This window comes from Procambarus clarkii, chromosome 41 (genome assembly GCF_040958095.1).
Source record: "Procambarus clarkii isolate CNS0578487 chromosome 41, FALCON_Pclarkii_2.0, whole genome shotgun sequence".
NCBI lineage: Eukaryota > Metazoa > Arthropoda > Malacostraca > Decapoda > Cambaridae > Procambarus > Procambarus clarkii.
The window spans coordinates 1,297,411-1,323,214 of record NC_091190.1 but is presented as its reverse complement, the minus strand read 5'-3'; the positions used below and the strand labels follow the sequence as shown (position 1 = coordinate 1,323,214).

General features: G+C 50.6%; 1 protein-coding gene across 2 annotated transcripts in view; it reads left to right on the top strand.

Moving 5' to 3' along the window:
• LOC138349660 (uncharacterized) overlaps nucleotides 1-25,345 on the top strand; it is a 49,185-nt gene extending 23,840 nt beyond the window's left edge. For both annotated transcript variants that reach the window (XM_069339111.1, XM_069339110.1), the window contains 2 exons: nucleotides 8,728-9,475; nucleotides 25,071-25,345. In XM_069339111.1, coding sequence (XP_069195212.1) covers nucleotides 8,728-9,475; nucleotides 25,071-25,120 — 798 coding nt within the window. In that variant the 3' untranslated portion in view covers nucleotides 25,121-25,345. The remainder of the gene's footprint in view (nucleotides 1-8,727; nucleotides 9,476-25,070) is intronic.
• Nucleotides 25,346-25,804: the final 459 nt, after the last annotated feature.

The window sequence follows — 25,804 nt, the reverse complement described above, 5'->3', positions numbered from 1 at the left end:
TTCAGTTACTTAGAAAGTTGTTGGTAGACTTGGGCGCCGGTTAGCAGTACCCTGCCTGGGCTTCCCTGAGCGTGAGTTCCATCTCAGGACCCTGGCAAGCCCCACGGGGGTGCGCGGGTCCAATGGATGTGACCCCTGAGTCCCCCCCCCCCCCCTCGCTTTATGTGAGTTTGAGGGTTGCTCTGTCCCCTTGTCTCAAGATGACTCTCTTTGTTTTTGCCTCCATCATGCTGCCTACTGGGTTGGTGATGTTCAACTCAGAGTCCTGCGAGTTTTGTTGCTTGCTGGTGACTCGGTTTACCCAGTCTACTGATGACAATGTTCGGGTATAAGCGGCGCAGGCGTTGCACGTTAGGTTTAGGTTGGTTGCTGACCCAGCAACCTTGCAGACACGAGGCTTCCCTGTTATGGTTATTGGGACCCGGACTTAAGGCTGTTGGTCGCTTCAACCTTGGTTCAGTCCACACCCCCTCGTCCTTCCCCCTGCTGTGATTCGGTCTGGTCCCCCCTTTCCCCATGTTTCCGGCTCCGAAACATCTGAGGATTTTGAGATTGGGGAAGGGTTTAGATGGTATTGAGACTCGGGCGGTCTCAGGGGATGCCTATTCTGGGTTGGCAACGCAGGCATAAGAATCTTTCCTCCCGGAATGGGAGCTGGTCGGCCGAGCGGACAGCACACAGGGTTTGTAGTGATCCTGTGGTCCTGGGTTCGATCCCAGGCGCCGGGGCGAAACAATGGGTAGTTTCTTTCACCCTATGCCCCTGTTACCTAGCAGTAAAATAGGTACCTGGGTGTTAGCCAGCTGTCACGGACTGCTTCCTGGGGGTGGAGGCCTGGTCAAGGACCGGGCCGCGGGGACATTAAAAAGCCCCGAAATCATCTCAAGATAACCTCAAGATAGATAACCTCCCTGCCGAAGCATCTGGGTCTGACCAGTTGGCCGCCTTTCTACCAGCTTTTACAGCAAAGCTGGCCTCTTCTTTTGAGGCCGGATCTTTGGGAGATGACTCGGCCCCTGGGCACTTACTTTTTTGTTTTCTTTTGTTTTCTGTGGGGAGCCCCTACGGCTCCCTGGAGCTTATCGGGCTAATGTATGTTATATTAGACCGGGACATTAGCTAAGGAGTTCAGACCTACCAGGGACCAGTGCCAGAACCTGGCCCCTTCAGAGAGGTTTCAGGGAGCAATGCCCCGGGAAAACCCCTTTGTGGTTGGGGTTTTCCTTATCTGCCATCGACCGGGGTTAGGCACCCAGAAAGGTAGGCATAACAAAACAAGCCCCACATGGTAAAAAACTAAAACAAGAAACCGAACAGAGAGGTAGAAACTCCCTACAATCCCAAGGAAACAAGCAAACATCACACTTTACTGCCGCGCCGATCGTCCGCGCAGCCATCCCTCGCCCCGAGAGGGGGAGGGGGGAGCCCCGGACCCACCGCGCCGGCTGCCAAGCTTCAGTTCGTATGCTAATGTCAACCAGGATAGACGCTTCTCTGGCCTCAGTTTGCTAGGCGGTGTTTGCCTTGTGTGGTGTTCACTGCCATGTGTTGTGTTGTGCGGTGGCCAGGAGTACCTCATCAGTGCCAGGGCTGCATGCACTTAGTGGCTGACTTCCCTAAGCGCCCTGTGAGTACTGCCCTTGCGTAACAGGGTTATCTTCCCTGGGGCGTTCGGGAACCATTCCCGTAGAGGTTCTTGCTGCTCGGCATTTGCCTCGCCCTTGGGGCCAGATGGGGATTGGGGCCCTTGTTTGGCCCTGGGTAGGGAGTGGTATTGTGCTGGTTAGGGCGTCAAGGTGTTGCACGACCTGCCACCTAAGCGGCGATCGGTTCCTGTTGCCTCTGGAGACGGTGTACTTTTGCGGGGGTTTTCTTTTGTTGTTATTTTCAATTGCCTGGTGGGGGTCTGCCCAGTGTGGCTATAGTTCCACAGGTAGTGTTTGGCAGCCCTCTGCTAGGCCCCCGTAATTGTGCACGTTGCAGGGGTTTTCAGTGCTATCCTCTACCCTCTTGTTATTTTTGGGTTTCTTAATCAGTTAGCAACACCTTGCCTGGGCTTCCTGTAGCAGTCAGCCTACAGACCCTGGAAACCCCTGTCTGGGCTCGGTGGACCATTGAATGTGTCTTCTGGGTTCCAACCCGTCTTGTACGGGATCGTTGGTTACTGTGCCCTTGTCTCCGGGTGACAGTCGCCACTTTTACCTCCGTCATGCTGCCTGTTCGGTCACTGACACCTTGACCCGGAGTCTTGCGAGAAATATTCTCTGCTTGTTCTCCAGTACTCTCCTGATGTTATTACTGTTCAGAGTACAGGCGGCATCCGTGTTGCAAGCTAGGTTAGGTTGCTGCAACATGCTAGGTTGGTTTCCCACTCGGATGCCCCGAGGCTGCCCCATTTTGGTTAGGTGCTGTTCGCCCCTTTCCCTCCCTGTTCCCGGCTCCAAACCATCTGCGGGTTTCAGGGTCGGGGCGGGGTTTAGTTGGGGCTGAGACTCGGGCGGTTTTCGGGGGCTGCCCCTTTCGGGTTGGGGGACGGAGGTTTTCAAGCCTGTTCCTCCTGCCAAGGCTTCTGGGTCTTACCAGCGGCCCTTTCTTGCTGCCTTTCCCATGGACTCTTCCTTTTCTTTAAGGGCGGAGGGCTTGGAGGACGGCTCTGCCCCGGGGCCTCTGTTGCGGGGTTCCCAGGGCTGTGGGGGATGCCTGCTAGCAGTTCTGGGGCGGTTTGCCCCTGCTTGGGTTTTCTGTTTTGGGCGGAGTTTTTCGCCCATCCAGTCTGCTTGCTTCCCACTTTTGCTTGCGTGTTTTCGTATCTTTAGCGTCAGTCACAGCCCTCTGTTCTGGCAGCCATTTTCGTCTGCCGGTTTCCCGGCGTGGCCACCAGGGCGGCGTTGCAGTTTGTTTACATGCGCCAGGGTGTTTGAGCGAGCTTCTTGGGTGAGTTTTCAACTTTTTTCAGACGTTTTATTCTCTTGTTGTCGTTTCTTTGCTTTTCTGGTGTTTTCTGCCCATTTCCTGTTCCTCTGGGAACAGGAAATGTTTGGGTGTTGATTTTACACCGGGTTCCCATTTTGTCTGTTTTGGGTCTGGGCCTTTGGGTTTGGGCTCAGTGTCCCGGGACTGTTATTCTTGCTCCCACACCTTGTCCCTCGGTTTTCGGTCTATTATGACCGTTTCCCTGGGGGGTTCTGGCTGGGGGCTGTGCTTTGCCTTTCTGTGGTGTTTCTCTGCCGGCAAATGTGGTGGTTTGGGCTCCCCCTGGTTCGATTCCGGGTTCCTTTGGGTTCTTTGGTTTCATTCCGGAGGTTTCTTCCTCTTGGGCCCCTTTGTGGGTTCAGGGGCTTTGTTTCCTCATGTATGACCCGGTTCTGCCTTCTGGAGTTCTGGGGTCTTCCTGGCTTGCAGACTGATCTTTTTGGGTCTTGGCACATGTTGTGGTCATGCTGAGACTTTGAGGTTTTGTTGTCGAGGTGGGCCTTTTGATGCAGTTTTGTGCCTTCTTTGACTGGCCGGCGTGGTGCTCTCTGCCCATTGGTTGTCGGCTTGTAATTTTCTTTTCAAGTGTATGTGTGTGTGTGTACACATGTACAGGTGTACACTGTGTGTGTGTGTGTGTGTGCGCACATGTGTATATGCATACACACACACTGCCTGTTGGGTCTTTGGTTCTTTTGATCCGGAGTCGTGCAACGGGTGTCGTATGTACATGCTTTTGTTCACCCAGGTCATATGTGGGTGCAGGCGGCTGCAGCATTGCACGCTAGGTTTAGGTTGCTGCAATGCTCTTGGTTGGTTGCAGCCCTGGATGCCCCGTGACTGCCCCGTTTTGGTTGTAGGGGGTCCGGACTTGGGAATGGGGGTCGCTTCGGCTCTGGTTCCTTCCGCTCCTCCTAGTCCTTCTCCATCTGTTATGCATACTTCCTTCCCTTGCTGCTAGCTCCAGATTGTAGGCGGGTTTTGGGGTTGGAGCAGGGTCTCGTTGGGTTGAGACTCGGGCGGTCTCGGGGTTTTTCCTCTTCCAGGGTGGCGGCAAAGGCGTTCGAGCCTGTTCCTCCAGCCGTGCCGTATGGGTCTGACCAGTGGGCTCCCATGCATAGTGTTTTGCATGGCTGTCCCGGCTTTTCCTTATGAGGCTGGGGCTTTGGGGGTACGGCTCGGCCCGGGTCCTGCCATCGAGGTTCCCAGGGTTGGGGAGGAGTTGCCTGGGGGCCCTCGGCCCCGTTTTGCCCCGCTTGGGTCTTTGTACCATTAGTACGGGGCTTGCAGTTCCTCAGAGTGGGGAGTTTCCTTCCCCCTCTGCAGTCCTGTTGGTTTTGTGTATACCCCTCCCTGTGTTCGGTTTCATGTTCCTTGGAGTCCGTCGGTCACGTCATTCCTAGGGATGTTTCACTCCCTTTTCTTCATTCATTTCACGCTTTCGTCGTGATACTGTTCCCTTCGTATCGGGGTCCATGCCTGTACCTTGATCAGGGGTGTATGTTTTGTCCATGTGTGCCTCCGTGCATTTGTGCTTACTTGTCATGGTTCTCGTTTGTTCGCGCACCTCTTCGTACCTTCCAATATTATTGGAATGTCTGTTGACATCTGGTGGGGTTTCCCTCTAGTCTTTTTTCGAACTCATTGGTCCCCTTCCGTCCTCATTGTCTTCTTTCGCTTCTGTTTCGCCTTTTGTTTTCACGTCATCTCTCCTTCCTGTTTTGACATTCCTCCTATTCGTTACGTACACCTTACTGGTGTATGTACGATACGTGTATATACAATATGTGTATGTCCGACTGGTGTACGAGCCGCGCCACCCGATGGACGGGTGGTGCGATTCGTACCTCGCGTACTGGAGCCGGGGTGTTTTTGTTTCTGGGCGGTGTACGCGTGTGTTCCACGTTGTTTATCATGGTTTTTCTACTGCTTCTCGTTTGTCTTCTCTCTCGAGTCGTAGCCCTCTAGATGTTGGGTGTTCTAGATTTTATATGTGGGGACGTCGCTTCGTTCTTTTCTCTGCTTCCGGGTGTGGGGTGGCTCAGAGTGGCGCCTCCTCCACCTCTGTACTGCACCTTGTCTTCTGCTGGGAGCGCACCTCTGGACATCTTTCAACTTCAAATTCACATTTTTATTCGGGTATCTTGAGATGATTTTGGGGCTTAGCGTCCCCGCGGCCCGGTCCTCGACCAGGCCTCTTTTTTGTTACAAACACCCCAAGGAAGCAGCCTGTAGCAGCTGTCTAACTCCCAGGTACCTATTTACTGCTAGGTGAACAGGCGCATCAGGGTGAAAGAAACTTTTTGCCCATTTGTCTCCGATTCCACCAAGGTTTGAACCTGGAACGTCAGGACTACGAATCCGAAGCGTTGTCCACTCGGCTGTCGGGCGCCCCCTGACAACTGAGTTGTAACAAAAGTAGTGTACCTTTGTTACACAGAAGTAATGAAACACAAGACAGCAGGTCAGCAACAAAGAATACAATTACTGGAGACAAAATGCTGAGGAATGGTTGAGGAATAACAGAACTTGACTTATTCATAACATTTACACTACACTTTAAATTTTAAACTTAAAAGAAGGAGCAGTATTTATGAAATCTTATTGTGCAAACAGTAATGGAAAGAGAGTTCTTATTCCTTTTATGTCTGTCAATATATTGATAAGATAAGACACCCCAAGCCACAAAAGTGGTAAGAGTATCAATTATGCAACAACAGTCATGAACTTAATGCAACGACACCATGGCTGGGTTAATCTAAAAACAAAACAAAAAAAACAAAAAAGACGCTGTTGATGGAAAATTATTTAAAAAAATCTTCATTAACCAACTATCTCTAGCTGCTGCATTAGTTATAGCTGAAAGAATTATATGAATACTACACATATAATGTGTGTGAGTCAGAAAACATTTTCTGGTATAATGTATATTGTGACATGTATTGTGTATCTATTCCATTGTCTCTCAGTAATTATTCATTCAGTCAATTTGCTGAGGCATTAAAACTGATGATTAATGCATAATAATTAAGAAGACATTAATAAATTTAGGTAACACCTTGTGCGCATACAGCTTCGAGCCTTCCACTGGCGATGCTCCTGGAATGTTACTCTGCTCGACTGTGTTGTGGCACGGTTGTGTCTCCGCTCTGCAGGTGCGGTTGTATTGTCTGTCGACTCTGTCGGCCAGGAGCTGCTTCTCGACTTTTGGTGGGGTACTTGCCTAGTTGTGCTTGTGGGGGTTGAGCTTTGGTTGAGCTCTGGTTCTGCCTCTCGACTGTCAGTCATCGGGTGTGCAGATTCCTGTGCCTCTTGGGCTCTCTTCTCTCTTTTTGTTATTGTGTATGGAGTCTGCCTCCACCACATCCCTTCCAAGTGCATTCCATTTCCTACCTCCTCTGACATTGTTCTGGTTCTTTTTAATGTCTCTGTAGCGCATTGGGGTTCTCTGGTTCCTCCTGTGTCCCCTTGTGCATGTAACCCCCCCCCCCCCCCCCCCCCCAATGTTCAATACTCCATTTTTACTAACTCTGTCACTTCTCCGTTTGACAGGGTTGCGTCGCTGACTCCTGTCATGGTTGTTTGGTGGTGTGTGTTTTACTTGGGCGCCATGAGTGTAGCTTTCTTTGTCCGTGTATCTTGTTCTTCATTGTCCTGTAGGGCGCTGCCTCGCATTTCGGTGCTTTTTGTTTAGTTTTTGGCACCGGGGTCTTTTCGCTATATTTGGGCACAGCTTCGTTCCCTCAGTCCATGCTTCTGTGTCCTCCTTCCTTGCTTTGTCTCTGCTCTGGACCCTCCTTCCTTGCCTAACTTCGGTGCCTGGCTGCACCCTGATATCCATGGTGTCTCTCTGTGTAAGTGCGACCTCCCACTGCACACTTTGTGGTTGGTTGTGTACATTGCGTTCCCGGCTGCTACTTGGTCCGTATTCGGGTTTTTTCTTTCTTGTTTTCGTTTTCCTCCTCCTAAGCTACACACATGGCTGTGCTTCTGGGTTGGTGCTTCTTGGCTATACTGTTTTTGGGTGCTGAGGTGGGCCTCTGTCCATTTTCAGTTCCATGCTTTTGGACTGCCCCGGTGCTCGGTTTTGGTACAGAGTTCTTTCACTTTTTCTTTGTGCCTCACTGTAGGCTTCTGTGTTGCATTGTCTGTGGAGGGTTGTGCCTTTCGGTCCACTGTTCCTGCCCTCTGGTTCCCTCTTTGGGACAGGTAGCTGGGATTCAGGTTCTGGCTCCGGCTTTTCCTTGTTCCTTTTCCGGGCTGTGCATTTTTGTTTTCCTGTGGTTCACTTCCTGCATAGTTTTCCTCAGGTATCCCTCGGAGACGCGTGCATCGTTCTTCCCTTCTGGAGCTGGTTGCTATGCTCCTTTGGGTTGTGGGGTTGCTGTTTTTCACTCGCGTTTTTCTTTGTGATGCCCGCTTTCCTCATTGGCCTCTGCCTGGGCCCTAGCTCTTCAGTGTTTGGCCTTTTTGGTCCTTCAGGGGTCCTGGGGAAGGGGTCCTCCCGGACAGGGCATTTCTGCTTGCTCGGGCTGGTTCCTTTCGGCTTGCTGGGGTTGGGTTCCTGGTTCCTTGGCGGGCCCTGCTGCTTTCTTCGGTTTTGATCCTGTGGGTCTTCCCGCAGTTCTGCCTCTTTTTGCTGGTCGGTCCTGTCCTGTACAGGGTTGGTTCGTTCCTCCCCTCGAGTCTTCGTGTCTTGGGTTTTTGTCTCTTGTTTCTCGTCGCTTGTAAGGAGACTGGTGGCTTCCTTGTTAGTGTCCCACCTGCGTGCTTCATCTCGGCGGCAGTGTGTGTAGTTTTCCTGGTGGTCCTTCTAGTTTTCCTATCACTGCAAAGGATCCTGCGGTCTCTGATAGGGTTGTCTTGTCTTTCCCTTCGGAGTTGTTCTGGGACCATCTTCTGATACCATGAACTGTTGCCTCGTCTTGAATGACATTGGCGGAACTGCTCTAGCTTGCGTTCAGTGTTGCTGTTCCTTCTGTTCCGTTCCGCATGCTTTCTTGGGCGTTGTTTCACCTCTGGCCTGCGCTTGCGTTCCTGTGCCGTTCTGGTCGTTGGCCCAGGTGGTCTATTTTCTTCTCCTCGGTTTGGTCCTTGGGTTGCTGCTTGGTTGGTCAGGCCGGGAGTGCTTCCTTGCTGTTCGGTTGCAGCTCTTCGCTGTTCTCGGCGCGTCGTGGCATCTGGGGTCATGGATGAGTTTTGGTTTGCCCGGGTAACCTTCCTTCTGTCAATCCTGTTATGGGGTTCCGGTCTCCCAGGTTGTCTGCAGGATCTTTTCGTTTTGTCTGTGGTCTTGTTTTTAGGTTGGGGCACTTTGCACTTTAACTGATGGTAGAAAGTTATACATATCCATTCAGCCTGGATAGCTCCGGGGAGCCTCCGGGACTCATCCAGAAAATGGTGTTTCATTATATTCAATGCTGGGTTTTTTTCACCTGTTAGGGCAAAATGGGGGTAGCCAGTACATTCTTGGCATTTAGGCAGAAATGGATTTGTTGATTGTGCTAGTTGTGGGTTTCTACATATATATATGCAAACATAGTTAATACATACATGATTTCCCTTCCCATTAAAGTTGGAAGCAGTATAGGAGGATGTATGTACATCTGTTTTTGGTATAGTTTGGAAATTTTATTTAAGGGTTGGGAGGTTAGAATGCTTCTACTGATCTAGACTGGGTTACCTGTCCATCTCTGATAGCTGGGTGGTCAGATGGGAGCAGATGGCAAAATGAGTAATGAGATGTTCTACCAGGGCCAGATGAGTGGGCAGTATGCTATGAGCCAGCCACAACCACCACGATATCCTGGCCAACAGATGATGGGCCCAGGTACCATGATGCGACATGTGACTCCAGCAGGGGATCAGATGGTCGGTCAGACTGGCCAGATGATGTCTCGTCCACCACCGCCTGAATATCGGAAAATTACGCTACAGCAGCAGCAACAACAGATGATGGGTGAACCTATGCCTCAGCCAGTGTCCCAGATGGGCCAAAATATGGGTCAGATGAGCTACCAAGGCATGCAAAAAAATATGAGACCACGTATGGTTAGTTGCCCTAAAGTCAATAAGGGGACAAGTCAAATTATGGGTAGTATGACACGGCAAACATTACCCCCTAATAGGCCCACCATGAAGCCTGGTATGGTACCAACATCAACCATGAATCCCACATCTAGTATTGCAAGTAGTACCATTACTTGGGCTTCCATGCCTACCTTGAGTGTGGAGACTATATCAGCTGTGAACATGAGTCTAGATCAGGTCAGCACAGCAGGTACCATGGGTATGGTTAGTCGCACACCCATGGCCACTGGTGGCATGTTACAAAGACCTCGACCACCTAATGTTAACATTGGTCCAGGAGCTGGTGTACCTAATATTGAAGCACAAATGCCTCCTTCAAGACCTGAATGGCGCCAAATTATAATGCAGGGCAGCCAGGGTACCATGATTGGACCAATGAGGCCAGGATATCCTCAGCAACAACCACAACAAGGTTAGTACACCTACACTATAATGATTTATTGATTTATTCTGCTGTGATTTATGAATATTTTTCTTAGTCTGTGTAGGTTTCATATTAAATAATTTAATATAAACTACACTATATATATAATTGGTAGCATATAATAGATAATGCTATTTGGTCATTGGTATTGTACTGTGAAATTTTAATTGAATTATATTTGTATTTATATAATTGTAATGTGAGTCCTGTGGGGATTATAATTGAGTAGTGATTGTACCTTCATATAAATATAAATGATTGTAGAAAGTGTAAGAACTATAAGAGGCTATATATATAAGTTGCTTCAGCCAGAAAAATGATAGGATGGATTACGAGAACTTTCAAATCCAGGGATCCCATCACAATAGTTGTACTCAAGTTACTTATGCTGTCCCGTCTTGAGTACAGCTCAGTACTCACTTCCCCCTCCAGAGCAGGAGAGATTGCTGAAATAGAGGGAATACAGAGAACATATACAGCACGCACAGACGAGATAAAGCACCTAAATTAGTGGGATCGTCTCAAAACTCTCTAAATGGTACTCACTAGAAAGGAGACGAGAGAAATAACAAATAATATACACGTGGAAGATACTGGAGGGCCAGATCCCAAATCTACACAGTAAAATAACGACGTACTGAAGTGAATGATATGGAAGAAAATGCAGAATAGAACCAGTAAAGAGCAGAGGTGCCATAGGCACAATCAGAGAACACTGTATAAACATCAGAGGTCCACGGTTGTTCAACATCCTCCCAGCGAGCATAAGAAATATTGCTGGAACAACCGTGGACATCTCCAAGGAGTACTGGACCAACCGGGCTGTGGTGGGTATGTGGGCCTGTGGGTCGCTCCAAGCAACAGCCTAGTGGACCAAACTCTCACAAGTCAAGCCTGGCCTTGGGCTGGGCATGAGAAGTAGAACAAGTCCCAGAACCCCATCAAGCTGGTATCAAGCAGGGGACCTGATGTGGTGGTTCCCAGGGCGAGGGAGGGGCTGACTTGAGTGGGGTTTTCTTTCCCCCCCCCCCCCCTTCCTTTTGTGTATGAATTAGATCTGGTGTCTGCCCTTCCCCAGGTTCGGTTCCGTGTCCCTTCGGATGCTTCGGTCCCGTCTTTCCGGAGGTTTTCGGCTTCCCGCGTCCCACATCCCACCTCCTGTGGTGCGGAAGACCTTTGCAGCTTACCTCCTGCGTGACCCAGATTACGCCTTTTTTATGGATCCGTCTACATTCAGGTTTGGGTCTTCGTTTCACTACTGGATTCGTTACGAGGTTCCAGAGTTGTTCTGGCTGGTGGACTGTCCTGTTTTTTCTTTGGAGGCGAAGCATATGTTCTGTCGTTTCTGAATGCTTGAGTGGCATAAGTCATTGACGGTGGTCCAGGTTTTCCTGGGGGCAAGTTTGAGCACCTCAATATGTGCTTATTCGCTTCTGTCCTTCATTGGGATGTGGGTGTCGTGCAGTTTCACGTGCAGGTTCCCTCCCTTTCGGCTGCACTGGTTGCTGAGGATTTGCGCGCTTGTGGCCTGCTGGCTTCAGCTTTGCGTTTCTTTTCCCTCCTGGAGCTGTCTGCCATCTGGCTTGAGGAGGATGTGGAGGCACTTGGGGCCGTTCCTGTGTCTAGTGCCTTGGGCTCGGCGACGTGTTCGTCATCAGCCTTGTTAAAGCTGTTTTGCGCCGATCCTGTGGGATGCGGTATCACTGTTTTATGCCTCCCTGCTCGTGTGTCAGCAGGTGGTGCTTGCTTCCTCCTTGGAATCTGATTGGTTCCTGGCTCTTAGAATGTCTCCGCCTTTTGTCCCTTGCTGTTTGCTGATTCTGCGGTGGCGCAGTATCTGCAGGCGGATTCGGCTAGCTGTCATCTGATGTCCGATTTGTTGGTTCTCTGAGGGTCCCCGGGGGAGGGTTTTTCCTGGAGGGGTCGTGCCAGGGCTCGGGGTTTCACTCATCGTGATAGGCCACTGGTGCCAGTTTTGGGGCCAGCGTCGCCTTCAGACCCGTCTTCGTCTGGTCACCGCAGTGTTCGCTCTGTGCGGAGCTCGGGCTCTTCTAAGGGGTGTTGGCCCTTTCGCGGTTCATCCCATTAACGAGGTGATGGGGAAAGGCTTGCTCTGTTTACTCACGCCTGGTCCCACGATTTGAGGGCTTTTCGGGTCGTTTCCAATGGTCTGCGGTGGCGTTGGGTAGCCATGAATCCTTTGGGGAGTTCGGGGCTCACGGGGCAGGCCTCTTCTCCTGCGCTCTGTCGGGTTTGCCTTGGAGTAGGTGTATGGGTGCGGTCGAAAAGACGACGTGTCTCAGATGGGTTTCCCGTCCGTTCCCAATCCAGAAACGGGACTGTGCGGACCTGTGGTTCATTCTAGACTTGTCTCGTCCAAAATCCTGGGTTTATTACCCCTCCTTTTGGATGACTACTCTGTCCCAGGTCCGGCTTCTGTTGAAGCCAGGCACTTGGATGGTGTCCCTGAACCCCCAGAACACGTATTGGCATGTCCTGATTCATCCGGGGTTCAGGTACTGGCTCGGTTTTGTTGTGGGGCATCAAGGTTACCACTTGTCTCCCGTTTGGGTTGAACCTGGCATCTCCTGGTTGATACCTGGTTGATGGGGTTCTGGGAGTTCTTCTTCTCCCCAAGCCCGACCCGAGGCCAGGCTCGACTTGTGAGAGTTTGGTCCACTAGGCTGTTGCTTGGAGCGGCCCGCAGGCCCACATACCCACCACAGCCCGGTTGGTCCGGCACTCCTTGGAGGAATAAATCTAGTTTCCTCTTGAAAATGTCCACGGTTGTTCCGGCAATATTTCTTATGCTCGCTGGGAGGACGTTGAACAACCGCGGACCTCTGATGTTTATAGTGTTCTCTGATTGTGCCTATGGCACCTCTGCTCTTCACTGGTTCTATTCTACATTTTCTTCCATGTCGTTCACTCCAGTACGTTGTTATTTTACTGTGTAGATTTGGTACTTGGCCCTCCAGTATCTTCCAGGTGTATATTATTTGATATCTCTCTCGTCTTCTTTCTAGTGAGTACATTTGGAGGGCTTTGAGACGATCCCAATAATTTAGGTGCTTTATTGCGTCTATGCGTGCCGTATATGTTCTCTGTATTCCCTCTATTTCAGCAATCTCTCCTGCTCTGAAGGGGGAAGTGAGTACTGAGCAGTACTCAAGCTTTCCATCTCGCATTTTCACATGCCTTACTCGGGTCTTGGTGGCCTATCTGCATCTCTTAGATTTTTAGGTGTTGGCCTACCTCGACGACTGGCTGGTCTGGGCTCCCAGCCAGTCTGCTTGTCTGCTTGCAAGGAATTTGGCTCTTTTCCAGCTCGCCGGGTTCAGGTTCTTGGTGAACTGGAGGAGGTCCCATTTGGTTCCCTCTCAGGTTCGGACTTGGCTGGGTTTTGTTTGGGACTCTCGGACCGCTTCCTTGTCTTTCCCTCCGGAGTCTCTCCCTCGGCTGCCGTCCCACCTTTGCCTTTTTCTGGGGGTATTCCAGGTAACTCGGCGGGTGCTCGTGGGTTTGTGCGGGAGCCTGAACTTTGCAATGATGGTCTTCCTGCCGGGTCGGGTTTGGCTTCATTGGCTGTTCTGTTTTTTCTGGAGCCAACCCTTCCACCTCCCTGGCAATCGCTGGGTTTGTCCACCGGGGGCCTTGTGTCTGTTGCTGTGTCACCGACTTCATTTTTGGGTTTTTCAGGGTTCATTGCCTTGGCGCCTACCCATGCCCTCGCTTGGTGTGTTCACAGACACGTCGTCTCTGGGCTGGGACTTTGTGACCAGTGCTCACCAGGCCGGCCATGGGCGGTAGGGTCCGTTCTTCCGTCGAGCCCACAGCATTGTGCGAGAGTTCACGGCGGTGTGGTATTCCCTTCGGAGGGTTTGGGTCGCCCGCAGATCAACAATCCAGCTCCATTCAGACTGCTCCCCAGTGGTCCATTGCCTGAACCGAGGGGGTTCGATGCGGTCATTGGCTCTTTGGCGCTGGTCGCTTCGGGTAACTCGTCTGCTGAGTTCTTCTGGTTTGACTCTCCTGGTGGTTCACGTTCGGGGGGTGTCCAACGTTTTGGCGGACAGCCTGTCTCGGTTCATTCCCCTCCTAACGTAATGGACGGTCGACACCAACTCATTCAATTGGCTCTGCCAGACGTACGGGCACCCGGATGTGGACCTCTTCATGTCAGCATGATCGAGGTGTCTTCCAGTTTATGTAGCGCCCTTCCCCGACTGCAACGCCGTCGGGGTCGATGCCTTTCAGCAGAACTGGTTGAGGTGGGGGTACCTGTACCTATTTTCCCTGGTTCAGCTGTTGCTTCAGGTCCTGGCTCGCTTGGAGACTTGCTAGGGAATAGTAGTCCTCTTGGTCCCTTGGTGCTCGGCCCAGCCTTGGTTTCAGGCGCTGCTTGCTCGGTGTCTAAACCCGGAGGTTTTCCCCCGGCTCCACCTCTTTTAGCGGATCGGTCCGGTCCGTCACATGGCTGGTTCGATCTTCTCCTCGAGTCTTCACATTTCGTCTTTTGACTCGGGGTCTACCACCATCTGTAGGGTGATCAGGTGGCATCCTTGAATGGTGTCTCACCTGTGGGCTTCGTCTTGGCTGCAGAATGAAGTATCCTTGCAGTCCTTTAATTTCTTTCTCTCGCTTCATAGGTATCCACTCGATTTAATGGCCTATATGGGGCTGTATCCAGCTCGTTAAATTCGGGGCGCCAGTATTTCCGAAGTTGTTAAGTGTTGGTAATATTTAAAGTAATATTCAAGTAAGATATATTTTGTACAGACAGCCACTTGGTCCAGTACTCTAGTGCCTTCTACCCTGTGACGTCACAGATTCACGGCATATTGTTTTGATTTGTCATGAGGCTGGAATGTTTATTCTGTGACTTTGTTGGACATATCTGCTCAATCAAGGAACATCTGTGCACCATGTTGGCTCCAAATGCACTCATTGTGTGAAGTGATGGCTGACTGGTGGGTGGATGGGCAGGCAAAGTGGGCAGGCGGACAGGGAGGAAGAGGCTCGGAAGTAGGCAGGGAGGGAGAGGCTGAAATGTAGTAAGGCAGGAAAGTAGGCAGGCAGGCAGAGGCTGGGAGGTAGGCAAGGAGGGGGGAGAGGATGGGGAGGTATGGAGGGATTGAGGGAGGGATGGATGGTTGGATGGATTGGATGGATGGATGGATGGAGGTAGGGAGGTAGGTAGGGAGGGAGGGAGGGAGGGAGGGAGGGATGAATTGAGGGAGGGAGGGAGAGAGGATTGGATGGATGGAGGGAGGGAGGGAGGGAGGGAGGGAGGGAGGGAGGGAGGGAGGGAGGGAGGGAGGGAGGGAGGGAGGGAGGGAGGGAGGGATGGATGGATGGATGGAGGGAGGGAGGGATGGATGGAGGGAGGGAGGGAGGGATGGATGGATATAGGGAGGGAGGGATGGATGGATATAGGGAGGGAGGGATGGATGGAGGGAGGGAGGGAGGGAGGGTGGGTTGGAGGGAGGGACGGAGGGAGGGATGGATGGATTGAGGGAGGGTTATGGAGGGAGGGATGGATGGATTGAGGGAGGGAGGGAGGGAGGGAGGAAGGGATGGATGGAGGGAGGGAGGGAGGAAGGGATGGATGGATGGATTGAGGGAGGGAGGGAGGGAGGGATGGATTGAGGGAGGGGGGGAAGGAGGGAGGGAGGGAGGGATGGAGGGAGGGAGGGAGGGAGGGAGGGAGGGAGGGGGGGGAGGGAGGGGGGAGGGGGGGGAGGGAGGGGGGGGGGGAGGGAGGGAGGGGGGGGGAGGGAGGGAGGGAGGGGTGATGAGTTGAACTACGTGACAAGTGAAGCAAAGAGTGTATTCACCTAGTTGTGCTTACGGGGGTTGACCTCTGCTCTTTCGGCCCGCCTCTTAACTGTCAATCAATCAACAGAGTGTGTATGGGATGTAGAGGGAGTGGGGGAGGTGTGTCAGTGGTGGGGAAGGAAGGCTCACTCCGATAAGCCTATCATACTCGACCATGTTAGCCAAATTTGTTTCTTAAATTCTGGATGTACATCATATATATTTTTGGTTACAGATTTTGTTTAGTAATATTAGGATAATAAAACGTTATAAAAATACTTGTTTCATGAATGCTTTATTGAATTAGATGGAGATTCTCCAGGGTGTCTCTGGCTGGCTGGCTGGCAGGCAATCTACTGAGCCACCTCCCAAAAGGATCTTGGGAGGGGGGGGAGAGACAGGAAGTGAGGGGTGTGGGTGAGAGGTGCAGTGAGAGTGAGAGAGGGGATAGAGGTCAGCAGCCTGCTTGCCATGTGAGGTCCCCTCTGATGCCAAAACAAACCCAGTACTGACCTACGGTTCTATCAACCGCCAGACGGGTACATGAGGCTCCAGATACCGGTCTCTCAAACATGTCTTTAGAACCGGCAGATCGATAAATAAGAGGCCGTTAAACCGAGTGGATACTGGGTATTCTTCACTCTGTTCAGGTTGTCTTGTCTTTTCTCTCGTGGTTGTTTCAGGACCGTCATCTTATGCCTAATACTGTTGCCTCGTATTGTGCGGTGCTGGCAGATCCGCTACAGCTTGCTTTTGGTATTGATGTTATTTCAGCACCGTTTCACAAGCTATCTCGTGCATTGTTTCTCCTCGGGCCTGTTCCTGCGCTGCTTGAGCTGTCCTGGTCTTTGGATCGGGTGCTCTCTTTTCTCTCTTCTCCTCAGTTTGTTTTGGCCCCTTCAGTTCAGGATTGTTTTTCGAAGGCTCTTTTCCTGTTGGCATTGGCCTCGGGATTGGGTCAGGGAGCTTTATGCTCTCCTCCGTTGCAGGGGTTTCTGATCTTTTGGTCCTCGTGATAGGTTTGTTCGCTTGCAGCCATCAACTTCTTTTCTGGCGAAGAATAAGACGGCTGCTTTCTGGAGGGGTTCTTGGGATGTTGATACTTGGTTTGTCAGGCCCGGGGGGTGCATCATGTGTTGTCTGGTTACAGCTCTTCGCCGTTATTTGTGCGCCACGGCTTCCGTGTCAGGGAACACGCTTTGGGTTGATCTGGTTTCCCTTCTTCCCTGTTCCAGGGTGCGGGTCTCTCAGGTTGTCTGCAGGGTTATTCAATCCAGCCAGCCTGCGGTCTATCCCCGTGCTAATAACGTTCATAAGTTTGCTGCTCTTACTGCCATCTTTGGCAACATGTCTTGGGCTGACATTTGGGCGCAGGGTTTTTGGTGGTCGAACAGGGTCTTGGCTGTGCGTTACCTAGTTAATGTTCCTGGGCCTCATCGGGCCAGTGTCGCTTTGGGTCGGTGGAGGCAACCAATTGTCTCAGCTTCACATTGAAGAGCGAGCAAAAACGCCTCCCAGCTAAGTCCCTCTTGTTTTCATCTTTTGGTAAGTAGCTCCAGGGAGCCAACGAGGATTCCCCAGAAAACCAGTGTTGAATGTAATGAAACGCCATTTTCTGGATGAGAACCGGAAGCTCCCCAGCAACCCTCCCTCCCTCCAGGCAGCAGTTTTTAAGGAAGGGTGGCGGAAGAAAACCCACCGAAGAAACAAGAACAGCCGCCGAAGCCAGATCTGATTCGATGGGTAGACCAGCACATCGAAGTTCAGGCTCCCGCACAGCCACTCAAACAACCAACGTGTGACCCGGGTGCCCGCCAAAAACAGTCGTAGGCAGGACCACAGCCGCAACAACACCACAGGAGGGAGAGACAAGGAAGCAGTCAGAGTCCCACACAAGACTCAGCCAAGTCCGAACCCAAGAGGGAATCAAATGGGACTTCCTCCAGTTCACCAAGTACCCAAACCTGGCAAGCTGGGGAAAGAACTAAATCCCTGGCCAGAAGACATAAATTGGCTGGGAGCCCACACCAGCCAATCGTTGAGGTAAGTCAGAACCCGAACCCATAACAGATGCAAACAGGTCACCACGACCCAGGTAAGACGTGTTGACACGCAAGGTACTAGAGTCAGACCGCATGGAAGGCAACGAAAGCAGTAAGCCTGTCGCCCCACGACAAAAACGAGCCAGTCCCTGAATCCTGGATGAATTGGGACGTGCCAATATATGTCCCAGAGGTCCAGAGACACCATCCAGGTACGTAGTGCCATAAGCAGCCGGACCTGAGATAGTGGTCATCCAAAAGGAGGGGCAAAAGACCCAGGGGTTCAGACGGGACAAGTCCAGAATGAATCGCAGATCCGCACAGACCCTTTTCAGAACTGAAAACAGGCTGGAAATCCACTCCAGGATGACCTGACAGAGCGCAGGGGAAGATGCCTGCCCTGATACCCCCGAAGGAGGAGGAATGACCCAACGCCACCGCAGGCCGGAGGAAACGACCCGAAATGCCCACGAATCGTAGGATCAGGCGAGAGCAAATAGCGCAAGCCTCCCCATTATCGCCCCGTCAACGGGACGAACCGCGAAATAGCCGAAGACCCTACGAGAGCCCAACCAACACTCACAGCAATCACTGCGCCAACCAGACACCGACGACTTCGCAGGAAGGGCCAGTCCTGAATCTGGCACTACTGGCTTACGACGACCAAAGAAACCCCGAGACCTAGCGCGATTCTTCCGGGCAGGATCCCCACGGGCCCCCTGGAGAACTAACAAGTTCAACAGAGGCCAGCAACTAGACAAAGCCACTTGCAGACTCTGCACCACCGCAGACTCTGCATCACCGCAGACTCTGCAAACAGCAACGGACAAAAAAAAGAGATGAAAATCTAAGAGCCAGAGCCCAAGACGATTCCAAAGAATAAACGAGCACACCTCACGTGAGGTGAGAAACGAAGAACAGAGACACCACCTCCTTCAAAAATGGCGCATGCAACTTCAACAAGGCAGCCGAAGCCCGAGCTGCCGAAGCAAGCACATAGGACACTGGCCCGGAACCCAGCTCCTCCACATCCACCCCAAGCCAGTCCGAAGACAACTCCAGCAGGGAAAAGAATTGCAAGACCGAAGCCAAATGCCAACAGGCGCGCACATCCTCTACTACCAGAGATGCCGAAAGGGAGGGAACCTCCATGTGAAGCTGCACCTGGCTGACATCATGAGGAAGGATGGAGGTGAACAAGCACGCATTAAGGTGCTCCAACTCGCCCCTCCCCTCAGATAAACCTGAACGACTGTAGTCTAACTCTTGCCATTCAAGTGCGCAGTCCGACAATGAATGCCAAGCCCCCAATGAAAAGAAAGGGCAGTCTGCCAGCCAGGAAGACTCTGGCACCTCGTAACACACCCAATAAGGAAAAGAGGAGCCAAACTCAAAAGATGAAGTCTTCATTATCGAGGCATAATCCAGATCTCGCAGGAGGTAAGCCGCATGGGCCTCCCACACCTTCCACGGTGGGATGTGGGAAGCCAAAAACCTCTAGAAGGAGGGAACCGAAGAACCCAGGGGAACTCAGAACGAATCCCGGGGAGGAGTATGAGGAATACTGCCTAAAAAAGCAGTATGAGGACATGTTTAGCACTCCAATAAACAACATGAAAGTGGAAGATCCAGACAATTTCTTTATGCGGGATATTCAAACCCCTGTAAATATAACTGATATCAACACGAGTGCACTAAATTTTGAAAGAGAAATTGAAAACATGCCCATGCACTCGGCCCCAGGTCCAGACTCATGGAATTCAATATTTATAAAGAAATGCAAAGTGCCGGTAGCACAGGCACTCAGTATAGTGTGGAGGAAGAGCTTGGACACGGGGGAGATACCAGATGCACTTAAAGTAGCAGACATATGCCCTCTACACAAGGGAAGGAGCAAAGCATTGGCAAAGAATTATAGACCAGTTGCACTAACATTGCACATCATAAAAGTATTTGAGAGAGTGATTAGGAGTCAGGTCACCAATTTCATGGAGACCAATGACCTTCACAACCCAGGCCAACATGGATTTCGAGCGGGAAGATCGTGCCTCTCACAGCTACTTGAGCACTACGACAAAGTCACTGAGGCATTAGAAGAAAAACAGAATGCTGATGTGATATACACGGACTTCGCAAAGGCTTTCGATAAATGTGACCATGGCGTGATAGCACACAAAATGAAGTCAATAGGAATAACCGGTAAAGTAGGACGCTGGATACTCAGTTTTCTGTCAAACAGGACTCGGCGAGTAACGGTCAACCATATAAAATCTAGTCCAAGTGCAGTTAAAAGCTCTGTACCTCAGGGTACAGTTCTTGCACCGCTGCTTTTCCTTATTCTCATATCAGATATAGACAAAAATACAAGTCATAGCTTCGTATCATCCTTTGCAGATGACACAAAAATCAGTATGAAAATTACCTTGGCTGAAGACATTGAAAAACTTCAAGCTGATATTAATAAAGTTTTCGACTTGGCATCAGAAAATAACATGATGTTTAACAGTGATAAATTCCAGGTACTCAGGTACGGTAAAAATGAGGACCTTAAACATAATACAGAGTACAAAACACAATTAAATGTACCCATAGTAGGAAAACAGCATGTAAAGGATTTGGGAATAATAATGTCTGACGACCTAACGTTTAAGGAGCATAATCAAGCAAATACAGGTATTGTGACAGCCAGAAAAATGGTAGGATGGATTACGAGAACTTTCAAATCCAGGGATCCCATCACAATGGTTGTACTCTTCAAGTCACTTGTGTTGTCCCATCTTGAGTACTGCTCAGTACTCACTTCCCCCTTCAGAGCAGGAGAGATTGCTGAAATAGAGGGAATACAGAGAACATATACGGCACGCATAGACGCAATAAAGCACCTAAATTATTGGGATCGTCTCAAAGCCCTCGAAATGTGCTCACTAGAAAGAAGACGAGAGAGATATCAAATAATATACACCTGGAAGATACTGGAGGGCCAAGTACCAAATCTACACAGTAAAATAACAACGTACTGGAGTGAACGATATGGAAGAAAATGCAGAATAGAACCAGTGAAGAGCAGAGGTGCCATAGGCACAATCAGAGAACACTATAAACATCAGGGGTCCGCGGCTGTTCAACGTCCTCCCAGCAAGCATAAGAAATATTGCCGGAACAACCGTGGCCATCTTCAAGAGGAAACTAGATTTATTCCTCCAAGGAGTGCCGGACCAACCGGGCTGTGGTGGGTATGTGGGCCTGCGGGCCGCTCCAAGCAACAGCCTAGTGGACCAAACTCTCACAAGTCAAGCCTGGCCTTGGGCCGGGCTTGGGGAGTAGATGAACTCCCAGAACCGCATCAAGCAGGAGTCAAACTCATAACAAAATCATACAGGGAGGGGGACAGGAAAACCCCTCCCCATGTAACAACAAGCCATGTGCCGAGGATACCTACACCCAAGCCGGGATCAATTGGGGTCCAAGCTCCCCCAAGTCAACTCCTCCCCAGCCCTGGAATCCTCCATGTCAGGACCCTGGGCTGATCCGTCCTCCAAACTCTCTGCTTCTGGAGAAAAACTGAGTCCACCGGAAAAGCAGAGATGAAGGGGGGCCCACTAGCACGACCCAATAGCTTTGGCAGGAGGAATAGACTCAAATGTCTCCGCCACCGATTCGGAAGGGGCAATCCCCAAAGCCGCCCAAGTCTCACTACCAGGTATAATCAAAGCGGGGCAGCTGCTGGGCATCTGGAAAGGCAACCAACCTCATGCGTTGCGACAACCTAAACCTTGCATGTGATGCTAAAGCTGTCTGCACTTGAATATAAGTCTCAGTGGACTGGGTGAATGGAGTACAAGCAAAGAACACCACTCGCAGGACTCCGGGTCAAAGGTGTCACTGACCCAACAGGCAGCATGGCGGAGGCAGACGGTGAGTGTCATCCCGAGACAAAGGGACAGAGCAACCTTCAAATTCGCACAAGGCAAGGTGGGACTCGGAGGTGTCCTCTATCGGACCACTGAATCCCAATGGGGGTTTCCAGGGCCCTTAAGGTGACTGCTAATGTAACCCAGATGAGGTACTGCTAACCGGTTATTCCAGAGCTACCAAGCAAACAAACTAAAAGCTGAACCCCTGCGACATGTGCAAGCACGGGGACCTAGTGGAAGGCCACCCAAATCCTACAAGTGGTCCTACCACCACACAAGGCAGACCCCATCAGGCAAATCAAAACAAAAGAAAAACCCCGCAAAAGCACTACGTCTCCAGGTGAACAGAACCGGTCGCTATGTGTATATCAGACAGCTGCACAGTACCCCGCATCCCAGCCAGCGATGAAACTAGTTCCTACTGAATGACAAACAGGAGTAAGAACCACCCCAACTGAACCCCAAGGGTGGGCAATCACCAAGCAGTAACAGAACCACACAGAGGTAGCTGCTCCTGAATGACTCATGGAAGATAGCCCTAAGCCACAGAGGCAGTGCTTACAGGGCACCTAGGGAAGGTAGCCCTAGGTGCATGCAGCCCCAGGACTCTTGTGTTACTCCTGTCTCGCACACGACCAACACAGAGCAACAACACTGTCAAGCAGCACTGCGCAAAGAGTGCAGCCAGAGCCGATCGACTGTCACCGACACAGCAGCCTTCTGAACTGATGAGAGTTGCTGACATGGAGGTCTGGGACCCCTTTGTCCCGCTCCCTTGGAGGGGGATGGGGGAATTGTGCAGACGGATGCGTGGAGGTAGTGGTGATGTCATACTTGTTTCCTTGTTTTTGATTGGAGAGTTCTGTTTGCTAGTTCGGCTATCGGTTTGCAATTTTTGACCAGCATTAGTTTGTTTCGGAATTCCTACCTTTCTGGTTGCCTGACCTGGTAGATGGCAGACAAAAACTGGTTCCAATTACACGGGGGTGTCTTTAGACCATTGTTCCTCGTGCCTCTCTTGAGGGAGCCAGGTTCTGGCTCTGGTCCCCGGTAGGCCGAGAACTCCTTCGATTGACTGTTGCCATGGTCTAATATATATACACATCAGCCTGGTATAGCTCCGTGGAGCCAAAGGGGCTCTACAGAAATAGCTCTCTTTTAATTATCACACTGAATCCAGGAGAAGTTAACAGTGTAATATTTATTCAATCAGGTGTATTTTTCATGCTTCAAAATGTTTTTGAAGAGTATCCACTCGATTTAACGGCCTATATGGGGCTGTACCCTGGTCATTATTTCTGGAGCTCCGGTATTTCCGAAGTTAGGTATCGGTAATTTTTCAAGTTACATTCAGGTAAGATATATTTTATACAGACAGCCACTGGGTCCACCACTCTAGTGCCTTCTACCCTGTGACGTCACAGATTCACAGCACATTGTTTTGATTTGTCATGAGGCTGGAGTATTCATTCCATGACTTTGTTGGACATATCTGCACAATCATGGAACATCTGTGCACCATGTTGGCTCTGAATGCACTCATTGTGTCAGTGATGGCTGACTGGTGGGTGGATGGGCAGGCAGGCAGGCAGGGATGGAGAGGCTGAAATGTAGGCAGGCAGGCAGGGAGAGGCTGGGAGCTAGGCAGGCAGGCAGGGAGGAAGGCAGGCAGGGAGGAAGGCAGGCAGGTAGAGCTTGGGAGAGAGAGGCAAGGAGAAAGGCAGGCAGGAAGAGGTTGGGAGGTAGGCAGGGAGGAAGAGGCAAGGAGGGAGGCAGGCAGGCAGAGCTTGGGAGGGAAGCAGGAAGGGAGAGGCAAGGAGGGAGGCAGGCAGGCAGAGCTTGGGAGGGAAGCAGGAAGGGAGAGGCAAGGAGGGAGGCAGGCAGGAAGTGGCTGGGAGGAATAGGCAAGGAGGGAGGCAGGCAGGCAGAGCTTGGGTGGGAGGCAGGCAGAGGCTGAATAGTAGGAAGGGAGGGAGGGAGAGGCAAGGAGGGAGGGAGGGATGGAAGGAAGGAGGGAAGGAGGGATGGATGGAAGGAAGGAGGGAAGGAGGGATGGATGGAAGGAAGGAGGGAGGGAGGGAAGGAAGTGTGGAAGGAATAAGGAAGGGAGGGAGGGATGGAAGTGTGGAAGGAATAAGGAAGGGAGGGAGGGATGGAAGAAAGAAGGGAAGAAGGGATGGAGGGAAGAAGGGAGGGAGGGAGGGATGGAAGGAGGCAGGGAGGGAGGGAGAGAGGGAAGAAGGGAGGGAGGGATGGAAGGAAGAAGAGAGGGAGGGATGGATGGAAGGAGGGAGGGAGGGAGGGAAGGAAGGAAAGAGGGAAGGAAGGAAGGAGGGAGGGAGGGAGGGAGGGAGGGAAGGAGGGAGGAAGGGATGGAGGGGGAGGGAAGGAGGGAGGAATAGGGGGAGGGAAGGAGGGAGGAAGGGATGGAGGGGAGGGAAGGAGGGAGGAAGGGATGGAGGGGTGGGAAGGAGGGTTGGTTGGATAGAGGGAGGGAAGAAGAGAGGGAGGGAGGGAGGGATGGAGCGATGGATGTTGAGGTGAAGCAGAGACAGCGTGTGTGTGTGTTAAGTATGGGTGATGGGGGCTTGGGAGGGGGGTTGTCGGTGGTAGGGAAGGATCAGCTCACTGATAAGCCTAACACACTTGACCCAGTTAACCAGATGTTTCTTAATTAAATTCTGGATGTTTTTCCATCCAGAATTTTTCCATCTGATTTGGATGTTCCTAATATTATTAGGATAATAAAAAGTTATAAAATACTTGTTTCATGACTGTTTATTGTATTAGATGGAGATTCTCCAGGCTGTTTCTGGCTGGCTGGCAGTCTACCGAGCCATTTCCCAGAAGGGTCTTTGGGGGGGGGGAAGGCAGGAAGTGGGGGGGGGGGAAGGCAGGAAGTGGGGGGGGAGGCAGGAAGTGGGGGAGGGAGGCAGGAAGTGAGGGTGTGGGGGAGAGCAGGAGTGAGGGAGTGGGGGAGAGGTACAGTGAGGGTGAGGGAGGGGACAATAGAGGTAAGCGGCATGCTTGCCATGTGAGGACCCTGTGATGCCAAAACAAACCCAATACCGACCTTCGGTAATATCGACCGCCGGACCGTTATATGAGGCTCTAAATACCGGTCTCCCAAACCGGTCATTATTACCGGCAGATCATATAAAAGAGGCCGTTAAATTGAGTGGATACTATTCAAAGAGTTCTTTGTGTTTTTGTGGTTTCATTCTATGTATTGGTGCTGTAGGTTATCGGCAGTTATCCAGAGATTTGCACATTTACCCAATTGTTTTCACCTGACTATTACGAGTATTGACTACAAAAATGTTCCACAGCCTGTACATAGGGCTAAAACTTATTACCAAACAAGAATGAAAAAAAATCACCTTTACCATATGAGCATGCTGACAATGAATTTGAGTTTGTGTGGAATCAATGAGTTGTTTTAAACAAAATGGTGAAAGAAACTGTGCCAATTTGTTTCTGCCTCCACCGGGAATCGAACCTGGAACCTCAGGACTACGAATCTGAAGCACTGTCCACTCAGCTGTCGGCCCCATTTACAGTTCATTGAAGTATAACTGGATCATAACCATTTTGTTGCACCTGGATTTCCATTTAAACAAGTTCTATTCAAGTAGATGCCACTGTACATTGCACACATATCAGCAGGGTTGAACAAATTATAAAGGTACTGTATTAAGCTCAATATTATACTTAATAATAGTGCTTTCTTTGGTTACCACATTAAGTGGTAAATTTTTCTTGCTCATTGTAAATATGTAATATTAAAAGACTCTTGGCTATATTTTTCAGTATCAAAAAAAGAAGGTACAGATAGCAGTGAAGAGGAAGTGACCCCATAAAAGCCTCAGACTAGCTTGTCAATCACATGATTGACAGCTGTGAAACACAAAATAAATAATTATGGATAAACCATCCACCAGTGCCAGAAGATCTGAAGAGTGACTGTTTTCCAAATATGTTAACTGAATGATTTTTGTAGTGTAGTTTTTGCTCCTACTAAGCCAAATTATTATTTCTCTTTTGTATATTGAAATGTGCATATTGTTACTGAGAATCTTGATCAATAATGGAGGCATTATCTAGCAGGTGCCAATAGCTTCAATGAATAGTTTCGATCAGGAACTATATATATGCTATTACAGGTATTAGTAATGTTTGATGGTACTGTAATTTATTATATCTCCTACAATATAACTACAGAGCTATGAAAACATGTTGAAAATATAAGCTTAATATTTTGAATTATAATTTTTTTTTTTTGGTAGGAAGCTGTCAAAATACCGAGTTTATAAGGAAACTTGAGAAACACTTATATAAAGTAAGTAGTTTTCTAGGGGGGAGCCCCGTCGGCTCCCCGGAGCTATCCCAGGCTGATATGCTAATGTCAGACTTTGACATCAGTCATGTGTATGGAGTTCTTAGGCCTACCAGGGACCACAGCCAGAACCTGGCCCCCTCAGAGAGGCAAGGGGAGCAATGGCGTATAGAAACCCCCGTGTGGTTGGAAGCAGCCTATGTCTGCC